Raw genomic sequence first — 19,858 nt, 5'->3', positions numbered from 1 at the left:
AAATGGCTAATTGTTTGTGTTATTGGCATTTCAAGCGAAAAACTAGACAATATCAAATATTCGTACAAATCTGTAGCTATTGTCATTCACTGGTATGACAAAACATGTAATCTTCTGCCTACAGACTCAGCACTCTTACTTTTTAAATACATATAGCACTTATATATTAGGGAGAATGTTTAATCGATTGTTGTTTATCATTAACAAATCTAAAGTATAGAATAGATTGTTTGGGTATCATCCCAAAAACTAATTTATTTCGTATTTCTTAAAGATTAGTCGACTTTTAACTTGGACTAGTCACGAAAGCCTTACAAAAATTCAAACGAAATGCTATAACTTTTCTGAGACACTTTAATTTACAAGTAGAATATAATGAAAACAACCATTTATTATGGGCAATAACGAACACGCTTCTTAACAACATAAAACTTATTTTTCTCGATTTGCTTGAAAATCAATCAGAAATTAACTATTAAGCATATTACTTTAATTAGTTCTTTGTCATTTATCGATTGATGTCTAAATCGACTTTGGATTTTACATTAGACAAACGGAAATTAAAACTTAAGAGTTAATTATAATTATATTTCATTAATCATATTATAAACCATATTCCTGCTAGTGTCGTTAAGATTGTTTCGATAAGAATATAACATTGTTTTCATCTCAATAGGTGGCGCAGTTCCTGTACAGCATTGTTTTTTACGAGTGCAAAGGAAGTGGCGTTATTACTATTTTCTCGAAAATACACACCAGCTTCTACATTCACCCATATCAGAATTTTAGCTATATCGATTGGCATACCATTATCTCCCATTAAATACTATTAACAGTGTGGGATTATATTTCGTCCCTTTCAAGGTTACTATTATTTGTGTTCATTGAAATAATGCATTTTATTGGTGCTAGTGTACAGGAGATCTTAACATTTGATTCTTATAAATTGGAAATACTGTGTATTTTAATTTTCAGTTATAGAAACTTATTAGTTTGTTTGTTTTGGTTTTGGTGGTATTTGTAATTTCATAAAACATATTCTGTGAATGTTATTAAGGTTGTGAATTATATAAAAAGATGTTCTGTGAAGTAAGCATTTTTGAAATTCTGTTAACACAAACACATTGCAACGGACAGCGTTATGTAAGTTACGTAAAACGCAGAGTGCTGAGAGTGCACTTTTAAGATTTCTTCAGAGAAATTTCAGGCGCAACTATAATGAATATGATCCGAATTTTTGAGTCATGTGCTGAAATGTTGTATATATATATATATATATATATATATATATATATATATATATATATACTTCAGTCTATTTTGTTAAAGTGAATGGAAATAGAAGTTGGTTGAAGTCAAAGTCGAAGAGTTGAAGTTACAGTCGGACACAGCATCGTGAACTTCTTTAATGTACAGTGCATAACGAATCTTAGTCAAAGTTGATAATCGAGACTTGAATGTAACATTTACGAAGTTATTTGAATATACTAATAGTGCACACCAAAGTTTGCTGCATTTGTTCAGTGTACTTCTGGATTTTGGGACATCGTCGTCATCATCAGTAATAATCCTGTTGACCTATCCTTGGGAATTATCATACACTTGAAAGTTACATAGCCAACATTCGCTATACAAACATACACTTTAACACATTAAGAATGAAGGAAAATACATGTTAACTACTACTTTGAAGGTGTTTATCATTTACACCCACGGTTCTGTTTTGCCGTTATCAAAATAGTGGATAAGTTCCCCGAAGCACCTAAAAGCACATTATAGTTGCGTTCGCATAACAGCAATATAGGTAATTTGGGATTTATCTTGAGGTAATGAAAACAATCTGATAGTACTCTGAGTGCTCAATAATAACTTTAGTTACATTCCAAACTCAATTTTAAAACAAGTACCAACCCAGTTGAGATGGTGAAGATGTTAGTGTGACTTACAGCTATAGTACAGCTCAGTGTAGAAATAATAGGTGTAATAGTTCCAAAGTCGAAACTTTAAAATTATCAAAATTTTAAAGCTTAACAAAACATTTCTTTCAATTGTTAGAATTTCAAGTAAGAATTTCAATTGTTAGAATTTCATTAATCTAACTAGATTTTTCAGTATTCCAAATTATGTAAGAATGTCGTACAATCTTCCCTCCTAAGTCAGTCGTAGGACTTTCTAAATCCAATAAATAATTGATGTACTGGGGTATTGTATTTCCATTTCTTTTAGGGTATTCGTCGAATGGTAAATATTTGATCGATGGTTGATAAGTTTCGGCTAAATTTGCACTGATAATCAAAATAATTTTATCTGTGTAGGGTGTTAATCCTTGTAACTCGATATTTGGGAGGATTTTATAGAATATTGTTAGAAGAAAAATGCCTAGATAATTATTACAATCAGTTTTGTCGAATTTATTGTGAATTAGAGCAATCATTGATTCTTTCCGCTCTTGTAGTAATTCCTCCTTGTTCCAGATAAGGAGAATAAGTTTGTGTATCTTGTTCCACAATTTTCTTCTTCCTGCTAAAATTTAGTCAGTCGAAATTTCATCTACAACCGGAGATTTGTGTTTCTTTAATTTCATTATAGCGATTTCTGTTTCTGTTTGGTTGGCGCTTTAATATACAGGTCTTCTGTGTGTAGTTTCACCTTCTACAAGAACTTGAGTTTTTAACTGCCTGTTAAACAAGTCGTCAAAGAAATATTTCTATCTATTCAAGATGCTCTCTGTATCAACGAGAATTGTTTCATCGGCTTCCTTTAATATATGAGTGTGAGGTTGATATCGTTTCTTAAATCGTTGATACCCTTATATATGTCCCAAATGCATTTGCTTTTATTATTATCTTCAAGTTTATTCATTTTAGCTTTTAAAAATTGCATTTATTCCAAAAGTTTTAGAAGTTTCACAAAATTTTCCATAGTTATATCATTTGGATTTTGTTGTCAACGCAACTTTGATTGCTTTATCTTGTCTGAAAAATTAGTTCATTCTTGGCCGAAACATGCTTGTTTCTATGTATTTCCGCGGGCTTCAATTTCACTTTTACTTACATTTTAATGTTATATCTAATTTCAATCCAAATATTCTCTATAATAGTACTTTCTGAACCTTATAAATCCGAGAATCTATTGGACACTTCAATATGTTATTCACCTATCGTCTGAGTATCCTCTAACGTCTATGGTAAATCTCTACGTGTTCAAACCTGATAAGGAGGAAGACACGTGCATTATCAACTTTTTATGTTGTTTCTTTACATAGTTAATGTAGAGGTTCTACTTAAAAGATAGATTAAGGATTTAACAGACCGTAACCCATTACGGAAATTCAAATACGGTTGTCAACAACTTGACTATACTGACAGATTCTCCTCTTACGAAGCTATTGACGTGTCTGACTGTTCTCTGTTCTGACTGTCCTGGCTTTTATTTTTTGGTCAGTTTATATATTTTGGTTTGGCCATTAACCTGTATGAGTTCCTTGTTTACTTATTGTATTTTTTACGTCATTGTCATTTATCTGTTTTCACTTTCTTGAAAGTCACTCTATTTGTTTATAGAAACTTAACCTGTTTCGTTTTACTTTCAATAACAAATTTTAAATATACACTGACGTATTTTTCCGTAAGATCAATAACCTAGGGAAAATTATCAACGGAGGGCAAATGTAAATAGACCCGACAATAGTTACGTTTATTAGAAATACTTTACCCCACAAATAGGAGCGGATTGATGAAAATTTTAGGGCTCTCTATTATTCTAAATTTGACCCAGAGTTACAAGAGATCAATGTTTTCCTTAGGTTCCTTTAGGTCAATTAAATCCAAGTTTGGTTGGGCATCGGCGCATCAGTGTATTCTTGATAAATTAAATAATATTCTGATTGAAAAAGTTGTTTCAAAAACTTTGGATCTGGGTAAAGATTCATTGAGAATGTAGATGGAAGTGGAAAAAGCATTGCCGGATGTATCTCGCATTTTACAATAAAAAAGTTATCAGAAGCATACAAGCACAGAAGTATTTATGAAATAGAATTTATCAGCCTGGTAAGGCCATTTCAAGTTTTATACACTATTTATTTAATGATTTTGTTCCAACTGATAATAAGGCACTGAGCAACGCATTGATATTGACGAATTTAAGACATATATGAAAGTATGGACCATTTGTGGAGCTTCATGCCAGTTCAATTTTAAGATCAGACACTTAAGACTTGGAGAAAATTTGGTTGCCGAATATCGACATTGTTAATTATTATCCCTAGAGATTTAAGATGAACGCTATTCGAATATCATCTTAATGTTATTTGGTTGGTGGACACGCAGGAACTTACAAAACTGAAAAACTAATGAAGAGATATACTTGGGCTATTATAACAAGAGATGTGAAAGAGTACATTAGAATTTGCCATGCTTAGCAGTTAACAAAAAGAGGGCAATAGAAAGATGACACATTTAGTATTGGAGTTCAGGAAGCGGGTAAATTCACGCTGGATGTTTGATATAATTGGGGGTCTTACCTGTTTCAAAAGACTATAAAGACTTATTCTGATCGGAGTATACAATGTCAGACGATTTTAATCTTGGATAAATTAAGAACTATCAACTCCATACTTATAGCCAATGTTATTGGAAATCTTCTCTAGAATCGATTTTCCCGAAGTCATTTCCACAGATGATTTATCTGTGTTTGTTTCAGAGTACTTTCGTAAATTTTTGTTTGAGTTCGATATTAAACATATAAGTCTGAGTCTATCATTCTGAAGAAAATCGGACGGAAAGGTTCATAGAGACCCTGAAATCCTCTCTTCGTTGTTGTTTCTCTAACAGTTACATCTCTGGTGCTCTTTGAACCCTGAATTGCAATCCATACTTAACATCAGTGAACTCTCCCCAATTGAAGTTTCTTACGGACGTCCGAATTTTACACCACTAGAGATACGATGGAACATCGCATATTTTTAAATGATAAAATTATTATTGAATGGTTGTAAATAGGATTCTAGAGCTCTTTTGGTTTAGGATTATAATTGTATTAATAATACGTTCAATTTCGTTATTGCTTTGGTTAATTTTTGGAGAAAATAATTTGCATTATTTACAAAGAGAGAAAAAAGAAAGATTAGTAATGGCAGGGTGAGAGAGTTGCCCACATTGATTTCCGAAGCTTCCTCATGAGGTTGTGATTTCTCTAAGCTGACTTGCTCCTTTTATACAGTGACGATGAGATCTTGGCGTTCTTGTTTTTTCTCTAGTTGGGGCGTTCTCTGCACTCGGCATGTTGCTTAGCGTAAAATAGCATTTTAATTTAATGTTGAAAAGTGAGGCTGAAGGTGAAGTGAGTGAACTATCGAACATTATTGTGCGAAATAATAAGCTATTTTGAGTGTAACAGTGATCATTTTGAAGGTTCTTTTTGGATTTTTCGATATTTGTTAAAAGTTTGATATAGTTAAATTTGAGACCTGGTTCATAGTTCTATTGTAAATTGTTTTTTCCATGTTTTTCTATGCCCAAAATGTAGCTTAAAGTTACTCCATCTGTGGATTTGCTTGCTATTATTAGCAATCTATTCTGAGCGTTTCGAGCTTCAATTATTTTTGATTTGGAAGTTTCGCTACTTATCATCTCACTTCATCTTGGCCTGGAGTTGTCAGAAAGTCATGGTGAGAATCCACTGGTAATACTTCTGCGAAAAGGTAGTAAATTTTATATTGAGGAAAGGAAGTTAAATACTAAATTTCTTGGGTGAGCTTAAAATTTATTTTTTTTATTCTAGAGATGGCAATTAACCTTTCTGGTGGTGTAGTAGTTATGTGTTCGAACAAAGTTCGTATCATTTACGAGTATGTTTTTATTCCTTTTCTTCCCCCTTATACTTTAGAAGTTTAAAAAATTAAGAAAGTAATTTTTGACTCCCCCCAGCAAAAGATTCCTTCTTTTGAAAAGTGCTGCTTTAATTGTTTCTTGGGACCAATTTAAGAGATTATCCAATATTTATATTCTTACCTTTTATTATTTCATTTGATTCTTTAATATGTTTAATAAAGGTGCAGAATCTCTCTAACCTCATTACGACTCTTTCTAGAAACTAGGTAAATTAATAAATAAGTCTGAACTTTTACGACTGTTGCTAGTCCGTATTAATCTGTATTAGATAGAGTTATTCAAGGATTGATGGGAAGAATTAGATTTCTTTAAAAAATATTATAGAGCTCTTACTAATGAAGTTTTTGATTTATGAAAATTGGCGAGAGTGTGTACATTTGACCGACTTTGAAATAATTGTTGCCTTAATTTGAATGACTGAGTGATTTTAGTATATCTAAAGCTACCGATTTTGTCGAACGAGAATATATAAATTAATTGGATTTTTGGATTTTCATGTTTTCTCGCCTCGTGTGCAATACTCTAGAAATTTGTCTTTGGAGGTTACATTCTTGCAAGAACCTGACATATATTGAAAGAATTGTTAATTTTTGCATTCCTGAATTAGATCAGAATTCCATACCGTGTATGTAAATTTAGGATTTGAAATTTTGGAGATACTAGTTAACTTTAACTGGAGTTTTGATAGTTCGAGAATTGTGTTGAGAATATATGATTCTTTAATGAATTAACCAATACTCACTGAGCACTAGTCTTGATGTTGTGTGGATTTTCAGCAGATGTCAAATTTTAGCCTAATTTATTCTTTTGTTATAATTGATTTCATTTTAATTTCAATTTTTCGGAAATTTTATTCTAGAATATATTTTGTCTGGGTTAGGATAATTGGTATTTTAAAATTCTTTTTTACTATTAATATGTTTTTTCTTTTGGTGAATATATGTGCATTAGGGTGGGCCGAAAAAAACTTTTTGGAATTTTGATTGGCCAGGTTGCGGAAAAGTTGCTTCTTGTTAGTGGTAGTCAACACGCAAAATTTTAACTTTTTGGTCAATCCCTTCCTTTGCCTCATGTGACTTGAGTACTTTTATAGCTGCGGCTATGCAACCTGCATGACACGGCGAAGAAAATTGTGCTGCTCAGCTATTTTTGTTTTGATTTTCGATTGGCCGGGTTGCGGAAAAGTTGCCTCGTGTTAGTGGTAGTCTACACAGAAAATTTGAATTTCTTTGGTTATCCTCACTCTTTGCATCGTGGGACTTGAATAATTTATAGCTGCAGATGTGCAACCCTCACGACACTACGAAGAAAATTGTGCTTCACAGCTATAACTTTGGTTCTTTTTCACACTGAAGCATTCTGAGGCTCAATATAAAACGCAAGATAAAATTGAGTGATATGTGGTTAAAAATTATAATCAATTAGATGAAGAAATTGTATTGATGTTTTCAGAACACATTTTGAATATAGGTCATGAAAAATTGTTTATAATCTTCCTTTGTATCTCTTAGTTCGTCTTGGCACATACACTTCGAAACGCCCCAGAACCCACCACGAGGAGGTGGCTGCAAATCAAATTCCACCCGCCAACCCACTTGCTTCCGTTTTTGGCTTATTTACATTTGATAGTCCTGCTGGGAATTCAATTTTTTCATTTTTTCTTCAAGACTGTAATTTTGCCATAATAAAGCCTTCTCTTCGATCCGTTCCGCACACTAATGCTGACGTTTCTGTAACTAGTTTTATCATTCTCTCCATGTATTGCGTACGGCAAGAAAAACATCTAATTTCCTCAGAAGCTGTAGCCATCATCATAATATATTTTTCCATCTGGCTCGAAGAAAATTCTCCTTTTAATGGTGGATTGGTAATGTTCGTTGAGAAACATTCGATCATCTTGTGATATTTACTTGCGCTTAAGTTTACTTTCAGAACAAATTCACGTAGAGCTTATTTTTTTCTCTCTCGATACTTTTTTTATTCTTCTCCACCCTAAAACGGATATTCTGGTTCCTGTTGACGATCACTGCCAACAAGTTTTCAGGTTAGGCAAAGTAAGCGCTGCACCTAATCACAATATACAGGATTCTTCTCAATTCCTCTGGAAGAAAAGATGCAGATCAAACGAGTAGCCACAAGTATTGCGTCCCGTAGGCGACAGAGAGAAGAATTTCACTTAATTTCAAACCAAACTTGTGTAAATACTTTGCTGACATACTGCGCAAGTCAATGAAATGCTTCTTCGGGATTTTCGGTGCAAATATATACTCGGAGAATCCGAGAAGCTGTAATCAACAATCGGGGCATGACAATTGATTCAGGCTTTTCTTTCAGAAAATCTGGCGGACACAAACCTTCTGAAACGGATCTACAAATGTTCAAAAGGTATTGTTGATCATTACTCAAATCTTTTAACACCATTTTGTCAGGTCAGGCCGGCGTTGAAACACAGAGCGCTGGAGTGTGTATAGAATTATAATGTTTCCGACTTATAAAATAATGTTTTACGTATTATTATTATAGTCGTGTACAACGTTGTGGATATGTATGTATATTTTTTATATATCACAGCCGATTTCCAAATTACTGGATATCAGATTCCTTGTTTAAAATTTTCTTTATAATATAAACAGGTCTAAAAGAAATTGTTCATGATATACATGAAAAATGCTGCAAAGTAAGATTGACAGTATATTTTTCACGCTATATAGGAAGAACATGAATTGAAACATAAAAATAAAATTTTTCGTCTAATTGATTATAATTTTTAACCACGTAGAAACAATATTGTATCTCAATTTTATCTTGCGTTTTATATTGAGCCTCAGAATGCTTCAGTGTGAAAAAGAACCAAAGATTATAGCTGTGCAGCACAATTTTCTTCGTAATGTCGTGATGGTTGCATAGCTGCAGCTATAAAATAATCAAGTCGCATGAGGCAAAGAGAGAGGATAACCAAAAATATCCAAATTTTCTGTGTAGACTACCACTAATATGAGGCAACTTTTCCCCAACCCAGATAATCGAAAATTAAAACAAAAATAGCTGTGCAGCACAATTTTCTTCACCGTGTCATGCAGGTTGCATAGCCACAGCTATAAAAATATTCAAGTCACATGAGGCAAAGGAAGGGGTTGACCAAAAAGATCGAAATTTGGTGTGTTGACTACCACTAACACGAGGCAACCTTTCCGCAAGCCGGCCAATAGAAATTCTAAAAAAAAAATTCAGCCCCCCTAACATATGAGCACATATTTTCCATATGAGCATCTAACATATGAGCACATATTTTCCACCATTTAAAAAAAGTTGCTTCTAAGAAAATTGTTATAATATTGAAGTTATTCTTTCATTTCTTGTTATATTTTTATGTTGTACCCAACCTTTATGTCGAAATTGAAAAATCACCAACTGATTGGAATTGTTATATTTTTATGTTGTACCCAACCTTTATGTCGAAATTGAAAAATCACCATAGTCCCTTCTACGATGCGGTGATTTAGTTGATTTTGAGATATCCAAACTTTTTATTGTGAGTTTTTTGGTTGGGTGTTTTGGAATAACTCGATCTCTTATAGATGAGGTCACTACACGCTGTTTCCAGGTAGTAATCAGTGTCATAGTCTGTTCCTCTCAACGATCGAATATAAATTCCGCTACACTCTTTTCTTCTACGTACTCAAACGTGATCAATTTGATTAAGTATTTTTCAATCTGACGAGATCCAAGTATGATTATAAATGTCTCGAATCGAGAAGTTCGCACTCTTCTCGATAAGGTTGTTGTATGTTTGAAAAGTTTGCATATCTAACGCCGTTGTCATTACTTTCCTTATGAGACTTTCATTCTCATTTCGTCTCCTCGCATAACATATTACTGCCATCAGCAAAACATTGTGTTTCATATTTCGATGTATTAATTTTAAGAATTTAGGTAAACCGAGTGCAGTGTAATTGTGGTTAGGGTAGAGTACCTATGAAGTATACGAACACAAACGAAGACAGAAATAGGGAGAGAAAGACTAATTATTTTTTACACATATTTTAAAAATTAACATTTATATAATAACTTTATCTTAAATTTAGTAATTAATTTTAAACGTAATATGAAAAAGATGTAATATATTAGGATGCTATTAATATGTATTTTATTGTTTCAATATTTCAGGCTAAAATGTTGAAATTTCATGTTTCAGGTTAAAACTTTGAAATTTCAATAATTTTTGCCTTTTCATTAAAACTTATTTTATAAACAATTATCCTCACATATCGTTTTAAATTATAATTGCTTATGAAACAAATGTTTCCCCTTTAATCAAATGACGATATATATTCATGATTTCTTTTGTCATGTATTCCTTGTATTTTAACTGATCGAATTAGCAGAAATAATTACAGTAATACCAATGGAATGTTTATTCTAAACTATACCGTCGAGGTTTGGAAGGTGATGCCTAACCTCAAGATAAGACGACAGGTAGATCAACCTGGTTGTACAGGTTTCCTTTCGGAGTTATAGGCTGCCAAAAACATGAAAAAATGAAGTTTAAACTTCCATAGATGAAACACTATGGGACTTACCGTAGTCGGGTCAAAACTTTACATATGAACTATATGTTCGCTATCAAAAAACATATGTTTCGGAATCCTAAGGTACTCACGCAACAATTTTTATAGAAGCTGTTTGACTACGGCATATAATTTGAAGTACTCACCAACTACCTGTATAAAAATTGTTGCCGAAATACCGCAGGATTCTGATACACGAATACTTGGATAGGGCATATTTTTATACTATTTCATTAATAAAGTCTTCACTCGACTACGGCAAGTTCATAGTTTTGGAGGAAGTTTGTTTTGACATGTTTTCCGCAGCATATAATTCCGAAAGGAAGCATTTGCACACTCAGGTTGGTCTATACTGTTCGTCTTATCTTGACGTCAGGAATCACCTCCCAAATGTTGTCGGTGTTGTTTTGAAACACCATGTAATTGAAATATTTCTACGATAGGTTTATGTAATTTGCTGCTGCTATTGTTTACGATTTAGATATGAAAGATTTAGATATGAAAGAATTAATTACCAATTGTCAAATTTCTAAACGTGAATGGCAAGTGAAATTTGAATGTCTAACAGTCTTCCATTGATATAGTAATACGTGATTTTATTAGATATTGAGAACATAATTAAGCGTTAGTATATCGATTTAAAATATATTTAATACCATAATAATTTTCCTTTTCCTTGAAACTAAATTCACTATACGTTTAAGTCTTAAATAAAGATGATTAGTACGTTAATATTCATAATTATACAAAATATTTAATAATAAATCATTTACAGTATATGTATTTTAAGCAGAAAAAACAAACTTTTATGTTTCATTTCACACACACATACACACATAAGGGTAGCTTAAACGATTTTGTAACTCCATGTTAAATGTTTAGTAAGTAGTAATTTTTAAAAATTGAGTTAATATTCAATTTATTTTATTTAAGCTTTATACGATGTACAAAGGAAGTTGTTAATTATTAAGTATCAGTGCCTTTACTAACTGCTCATATATAGTCACATCGACATATGTAGTACATACAGAGAACATTTAAATTTAGAAACGCATATTAAAACATTTAAGAATATGGAAAATTTGGCCAAAGGAAAAGAATGCATCAATTTATTGTCCGTTTTGTTTTACAACTAATTGAAAAGCTACTATATAAGGTATTAATTTAACATGAATTACGAGATACTTGCTTTTTTCTATGTAGAAGAAGGAGAGTTCGTTTAAGAGGAATAATCACTGCGAAATTAAAATAACGCTAATTTTACAGTAATTATGAGATACCTTTAAATAGATAAAACATAATCAACATGTGGAACAAGGGCGCCCTAGACAATATTATTTTACGTGAGGTTCCGTTATCACGAGTCACCTAGCAACTTTTCGTTTGCAGCCATTTAGAAACGCGAAAATAAATGTCGATTTTCTAAATGGCTGGAAATCGAAAGTAGATAAGTGAGTTGTGATAATGATATATCATGTAAATAATATTGTCTACGGAGCTCTTGTTCCACTTTGTTGATTATATTTTATCTATTTGACGTTATCACATAATTACTGTAAAAATTAATGGTATTTTAATTTCGCCGTGATGGGCCCCTTAAGGCATTTGTGAGTGTGTAAAGTTATAATAATACTTCAAACTACCATTCAACCTCTTCTAATTTGTATTGATTGGATATTGCATTACGTTAAAATATTCTTACCGGCAGGATAGCTAACGCTTTATGATATAATATAACTTTGCTCTGTTGACTTTATATGGTTTGTATTAAATAGGATTTTTAAAAGTTCACGTGCGATAACATCCACAAGCATGATTGCCTTATTTCTGTTTAAAGGAATAACATAGCTTTAGTTTTTATAGTTATTTTAGAGTTTATTGAAATGATTTTTATAAAAATATTAGTATATCTGTCGACGAATGGATATGAAATATGAAATAGTGTTGAAAATTTTTCGTATTGAAAAACATCATTATTATATTCCAGTGTTTAATTTGGAAAGATAATTACCCATGTATATTTATAATTATTTTATAAAGAAATGAGTATTAATACACGGTTACGTTATAGAGGGAAATATTAAAAATATTTAACCTAATTTTACTCATATTCATCAGCTTGCCAAGAAACAATACAAATAAATGTTTGTTGAGCTAATATAAACTGTTAGTGGAAGTTCGGAAAGAAGAATTTTGTCACATTATCATGGAAGATTTATTTTATCTCTTGCCTACCTGATGAAATTCGATAGGATAAAGTAAAATATAGTTTATTTTTCTGTTTATAACCCATCCAGACAGTTCATTGAAACAATTGAAACAATTATTTAAATATTGAAACTTATTGATCAGGAGATAGTTACAAGTTTAAAATCTAATTATATTACTCGGAGAAGACACACTGTTAAGAAATAAAGTAGAATTTATGTGCTGTAGTATCGTGTTTCATAAGATAAGGAAGACATGACATGTGCATTGTATCACATTACATTACTGTATTACATGACGTTACAGTGTAAGGAAATAGAAAGGCACAGGACATAAAATTAATTTTCAATTGCAATCGAACGTAAAAAAGATGCACCAAAAGCATGTTAAGAGACAAGTTTAGATGTACTAAATTATATTAGTTAAAGTGTCCTGTTCGGAATAATGGAAAATGTAGATTGTCTGTGTGTAATAGAAATATGGCCATACTCTTAATTTGTTATTTAAATATGTTGTTTGTTTATGTGGTTCTACACATTCAATTTCACGATATTCTTCGGTTACTAGACACCAAAATACTCAACAACAACTATTCTCTTTTGTTAATGAGTAATGAAATCCGAATAAATATAGTGTGGTATATGGGCAAACTCTCGCGGCCGAAACCTGTCTGTCCAAAATCCACAATCCAAAATCTAACGTGACCGTAACTACGTCCAACGAAACCTCGCGTGACCTAAACCTTGTCGCCGAAAACTTCGCAGGTCAGAAACTTGCCTAGCCTTGCGGGCCAAATCTCACGTGGCCAAAACTACGCCGCCCAAATTCTTGCAAGCCAAAACTCGCCCATCAAGATTTCATATGGACAAAACCTTTCCATAGCAACAAAGCTATAAACGTTTCTAAGGTAAAATAATAATAATAATAAACTTTATTTTAAGTGCTGAGAACAACTGAAACGCAGCAAAAATACAGCACTTGTTCATATTCTACATTATTTTAACACTATAATATAGTAAAAGAGATAAATAATGATTAACTTACAAACATGAATTGATAATAAGATAAACTCTAAGAGTGTAGTTTATGTCAATTTCTAAAACACTGAGACATCAAAAATTAAAATTAAAAATATAAACAACTACTAAGATATATTAAAAATTCAAAAAATAAAGTCACAGTTTAAGATATGTGTCTATCACAGATTGTTAATAGTCTAGAGTTTAAAATATATTTCCTATCATGTGGTTGCAATACAATTTTTACTCTTGCACCGTGATTTGCAAATTTAAAATGAACATTTTAAAAATATAGTCCGAGTTACATCGGTTGTCAAGTGCATTTTCTACAAATACAGGGTCAGTTAAATTTCTCTTATCAGCCATCGGTTCCAATTTAAAATATTTTTTCCAGTATTCATATGTGTTTGAGTAATATCATAGTCCTAACATAAAAAAAGTATTCTAAGAAAACACTTTTCGCCCATTTCAAGTTTGTTCATGAGAGTATTTATATTCTGTTCCAAATCAGTAGTGCGTATTCTAGTTTCGATCTTACCAGTAACTTATGTAAACGTACATACGTATCTGATTGACAAAATGCAAGCCATTGATTAAACAGGTAACCAATTATTTTTCTTGCCTCATTATATATGTTCTCTATACGATCACTAAAGCGTAATGACCTGTGAAATCTTACACCTAAATCCTTCATTGTGTCAACTTTCTGTATTATAGTACCTTGTATTTCTTATTGGCTCATATAATAATATGATTTGTTACTGTAGGTCATGCACTATATAATGATTCCACTTAAATCTTCTTTTAGCCTAACGTTGTCCTCAATGTTGTTTACTACTCTAAAAATCTTAATGTCATCAGCATGAACTAAAATATTGGAATGTTGTAAAACTGTTGGTAAATCACTGATAACAATTGAGAAAAGTAATGGATCCAGAGGAAAACCTTGAGGAATGCCGTTACTGATAGTGGACGTACCTGACAGGACATTTCCAATTTTCTACCAGTCAAATAGCTTTCAAAAATTATAGATAATAGGGAGTTACACCTATGTTTGACAGTTTATAAGAGTAATCTATGATCAACTTAATCAAAAGCTTTACTCATGTCAAGGTATATAACATCGGTTTGTGATATACTTTTCATTGGATATGTAATAATAATAATAATAATAATAATAATAATAATAATCAATGAATTTAGGCAATAGAAGAGAAAATTGACGCTTTAAAATGAATTGATATATAACCGTAAGATAAACCCAAATTAGAATAAATGTTATTTATCACATGTTTTTAGTTAAATTATTTAGTAAGAGTAAACAGCGAATCTCATTGGGGTTCACAAATTATGCACAAAATTTAGTATATCAAGAATTCGTTAAGTTAATAACATGAAACTATATATATAAACTTACTAAAAATAAGTACAACTATATACATATAAAGAATAATAATCGCAGTCGTTCAGCCCTTTAACTGTGATTCAGTGACAAACAAGATCACTTTGGTATCAAAATATACTAGTGAAACACGTAAAATTAGAATAAAATTTCTTGTTCAAACCTTGAGCACGATTTTTTGAAATGTTTTGTCATTTAAGGTTAGAAATGAATATCCAGGTATGGTTTAATAAAATATTGAAAGAAGCGGTATTTTAGTCATTATGAAACAACGACCTGGAATAATTTCTGTACAGAAATCGGTGTTCCTTGATGAATGATGGTTCACTAATAATTAGTTTAATTTGTTTCAAATTTAGCGTCAGTGCTCAGTAACAGATTTATGTGAAACATAAGCTTAAAGCTTAACGGTTGGATGCTAACCACATGTACTCCCGTCATAAATTGAATCCCATCTGTCTCACGTAATGCGAAAATGGAATCATTTAGCTTTCGAAAGATTTTTAGTTCAATATTAAACATAATTATGATATTATGAAAACAGACCCTATTCATAAGTTTAAAGTATTTTTAAGTTCATACTTTGTGAAAATTTCCACTGTGCTTTGTTTTAATTTTTGCAGTTTCTTTTCAAATGTAGAATACAATGATAATTTTGGTAAACACTCTGTAAATAATATCATGTAGTCATATATATATATAAGTCCCTTTTGCGGATTAATTTTTAAAAATATAATTTATGGTGAAATAACGACCAAATGTTTTAGAGGTATGGCCAAGTAGCTTACTTTAAGACCCTACAGTTTGACGTACTGGCAGTTTAACAGAAACATCAATGATTGTTTCGTAAGTGATTCTTTTTGTTTTAGTTTTAAGATTGCTGCTGTTAGTTTATTGTGTTATTTATTTATTGCTGTTTATTTTCTTTTGTTTGCATACAATTTGAAAGACTGAAACTCTATTTTGGCCATAATATGTAATAGTTTTGAGTTATAACTATCGAAAACAGCTGATAAGTGCATATATTTGTTATTATATGCAAAATCAATATTATATATAAACACTTACTTTACATTTTACTTGCCTTGTTTTCAATCGTGGGCGTTCCAGGAACAAGAGCAAATGCATTTTTGGGATAGTGCATAACGCTACCGTAGTCGTAAGGAACACCAAATGTATCAATCATTTCTCTTCCTTCTCGTTTGAAATTAAAAGTGTGCCCTGAAAAAGGTTACATTTAATAGGTCTTAAATTCCTTTCCATGTATATTCCTATGCATACGCCACTGTACAATATGTTACTGAAACATAAGTGAACTAGAAGCAAACACCTATTATGGTAGTACAACGTATATGCAGTTTCTGTCTTACCCGGGTAACCTACAGGGGCTTTATGTTTCTAGACCCTTAAACTTTTATTATAAATATTAATTGTAATACAAATCTTTGTTTTTAAGAAAAACTAAATCTGGTGATATAGTTATGTCCCTTTCTATAAGTCTTAATCTTATCCCGAGCAGCAAGACAGGAGTACGGAAAGCGTTTGTATTGGAGAATTCCAGACTCAGGCAGTCTTCGAAGTTTGTGGATGGGTTAACTTCTTCGACTCAAATAGTCTACAAAAGTGGGTAGTTTTTTTTAAAGATATTCCGACCCAAAGGGTCAGATTGTACCAACCCAAGCAGTTGGAGAGAAAGATAGAGGAATGGTCAACCCCAAAAAGACTGATCGTGAGGTGTTTGATGCACCCGTTATTATTTTGGATATTCGGAGTTTCTTGTACATTCTCTTTGCTGTGCTGCTATCGATCCATACTTCAGGGTCATGTGAGGACTTGTTAGTGGCTGAGATATCATCTGCTATTGTTTATAGTCAATACATAGGATTTTAGAATATTGTTACTATTAGAATATCATCCATTCTAATAGCTGATCCTACCATATCGAATTGACTGCAATAATATATTATATACCATATGTATTATCACTCTTATCACATTATCCTATGTTCATCGCAGCAACAAATCTTACCCTGGTTCCTATGAATAAAAAAAATGAAGAAGCAACTGAACAACATTAGTTCTCCTTTTCTCTGTATTTAACTACGGTACATAGCAAACAATTGTTTGCAATCTTAATACTCCTAGAAAATGGACAAAATATGATATCATGTATTGCTCGTTGCCATACTATGCAAACCATCGCTTATTGTCACGCTAGCAAACCATATATGCATGCGTTTTAAGTTTGATCGTACACGTGTTAGTAATTATGTGTTATCAAAATAGAAAAGAAAATTAATTAATATATATTTCGGTAAAAAAAAAATACTTTTGATAACGGAGTGTAATTTTTTGAAACAATTACTAATAAAACTATCTACCAAAGGATTTAGAATTCTAGTTGATAACAAATTACAGTAAGCGCTCTTTAATTCAGCATTTTACGGTGTGGCAAAGGGCACATTTTGTAAGTCGACACTGATGGAGTTGCTCGCGTTTCTTTCAAGTGGATTCGGACATTTTTGCAACACAGTGCTTCCTGTTTTGTAGAGTGATATATATTATGTTTGCACTATATTAAAACTACGTACACACAAAGTGTTACACTGTAAAATGTACTCTAAGCCGAGCACGAGTTCTTGATGTGCTAATAAAGCTAGTAAGCGTAAGCTGTAACTCTCACTATACAGCAAAATGTAGAGATAATTAATCATCCTGAAAAACGTGAAAACAAAAATTTCATAAAGCATGATTTCAAAGGTGGTTATTCAACAATTTCTGATAAAAAATACGAAATACTTTGTGCAGTAGGATATTTATATTATCTATACACGATGCATGTTAGATTGTGCGTAAACACAAAATTACATGTTTTTATTACATTTTCATTTCTATCTAGAGTGATTTCCTTGATATCTAGTTAAAACAATATTGCAGGATTAAAGAGTGTCTACTGGACCATTCTTTCAGTAGGACCTCTTTAGGATCTATATTCTCTTTTAACATAAGACGGTTAAAACATTACCTCTTTCATGTGACTTAAATATTCCGAATTAACATGGTTTCTTTCTTATGTTGTATACTATTTTCTTTTACTGATTTACTGTTTACAAAATTGTTTCTCAACTGGGGGTTTCGAAGATAAACGGAAGATAAACGGAAGATAAACGGAAGATATAATTACAACCTGATACCGGAAAATAATTTTAAATAATATTTTTAATTTTTTTCTTATAGGTATATTTTTATTTTTATACGCACTATTAAGAACAGCAGAAAAATAGGTCTACTAAACATTTTCAACGGTTGCAGAATTGTTTAAAAAACAATTTAAATAAAAGAGGTACGATATGAAACTAAGGAGAACTGCATATTGAAATGCTAGAAAAATATAAATACAACGAGACCTGCATATTGAAATACAATTAAAATTGAAAGTTAATGAGATACCTGAGGATAGGGAAATTTCCCTAGTGCGGCAATGACGTACATTATCAAGTCACTTAAAATACTCAATAACTTTCTAACAACTGTCTAAGGTTTTTAAAACCAAAATTAGAAATCACTTTATTTTTTTTTATCATATGACCCATAATTAGGGAAGATAAAATGGGATGTGATAAAATAAGGGTCATGATAGGAATAAGGTTGAGAATCAACGGTTTACAAGAATATAAAATAAGGATAAATATTGCGATGTACGCCTATGGATAGATTGTGTGAATGTGATTATGGACTTAGAAGAAAACGATTTAATAGAGGGTGTTGTTTGGAATGGAGAAAGATGGAAATGAAGCATCAAAAATGTCAAGCCACGTAATCGGGAGAAAGACATATTAAAAAAGAAAAGAAAATCACTAGTCTGTAAAGCTTTTTCTGTGAGAAAAAGTGGCATAATAGTTAAGTTGCATGAGCATGTTAAAGTTCTAACTTATTGTATGAATAATTATCTAGAAATTTTTAAAGAAAGTAAAAGAAAAGTAAACCTTCATAGGGCTATGTATATAATAACAAGTGTTTGTAATAGTTTAAATGTGGATAATATTAAACCCAACCTACAAATGAAGTTGGTGGCGGAATGACGAATGCATGTTTTTTTGAAGATTATCTATGTTGCTCTTTTTATTTGTAATGAAAATATGAGGAACAACAACTGTAAAAAAATATGTGAATATATAAGTACATAACATTAAAGCTCAGATACAGAATTTTTAGTCCTCGGTATTCTGAGCATATATTGCGTAATTTAGTTAAACTTCTTCTGCCTTATGCAGGGTCGTTTTGACATATGATTAGTGTCATACTAAAGACCTGTCTACTACAGGAAACATATGTTAGTCGAAGTTTTTAGCATGTCACTAATTACACGACAAAACGATTCTGCATAAGGCCCCTTATCTTTATGAGGTTGAACAAGTATCGTACTTGGAAACACATGGTAACATTCATTTTATACAAAGTTTCGCAAACTTGCAAAACAATATTTACCATTGAAACTTGCAGAAACTTTGAAACATATTAATTTAATAAGTAACATTATACTACTACAGTCAATAAGTTCGTGGACTGGACGCAGTATGGCGCTAATGGTATACTACAGTTGATAAGTGATATCCTGGAGGAAGCAGTGGAAGTTCATATCTCGACCCAGCAAGAGGCAAATCTGTGCATAGAGTGTAAAGAGACGTACTGTTTCTGTTGTGGAAGGAGTTGATTGCGGCGCGGCAGACTTGGAGAATGTTGCAGTTTGAGCAACCGGGGAAATTTATG

General features: G+C 31.7%; 1 protein-coding gene across 1 annotated transcript in view; it reads right to left on the bottom strand.

The window, feature by feature from the left end:
- The window catches only part of LOC145660786 (uncharacterized), a 126,129-nt gene that overhangs the window by 48,034 nt on the left and 58,237 nt on the right, over window positions 1–19,858 (bottom strand). Inside the window, exons 4-5 of the mRNA XM_081726194.1 lie at window positions 16,162–16,309; window positions 14,665–14,734 (exon numbers count right to left, since the gene is read on the bottom strand). Of these exons, the coding sequence (XP_081582320.1) occupies window positions 14,665–14,734; window positions 16,162–16,309 (218 nt within the window). The remainder of the gene's footprint in view (window positions 1–14,664; window positions 14,735–16,161; window positions 16,310–19,858) is intronic.

The sequence above is a fragment of the Thermobia domestica genome, chromosome 9 (assembly GCF_964235325.1).
Source record: "Thermobia domestica chromosome 9, izTheDome1.hap1.1, whole genome shotgun sequence".
Classification (NCBI taxonomy): Eukaryota; Metazoa; Arthropoda; class Insecta; order Zygentoma; family Lepismatidae; genus Thermobia; species Thermobia domestica.
The sequence above is the reverse complement of the archived record's forward strand: the minus strand, read 5'-3'. Positions and strand labels throughout refer to the sequence as shown.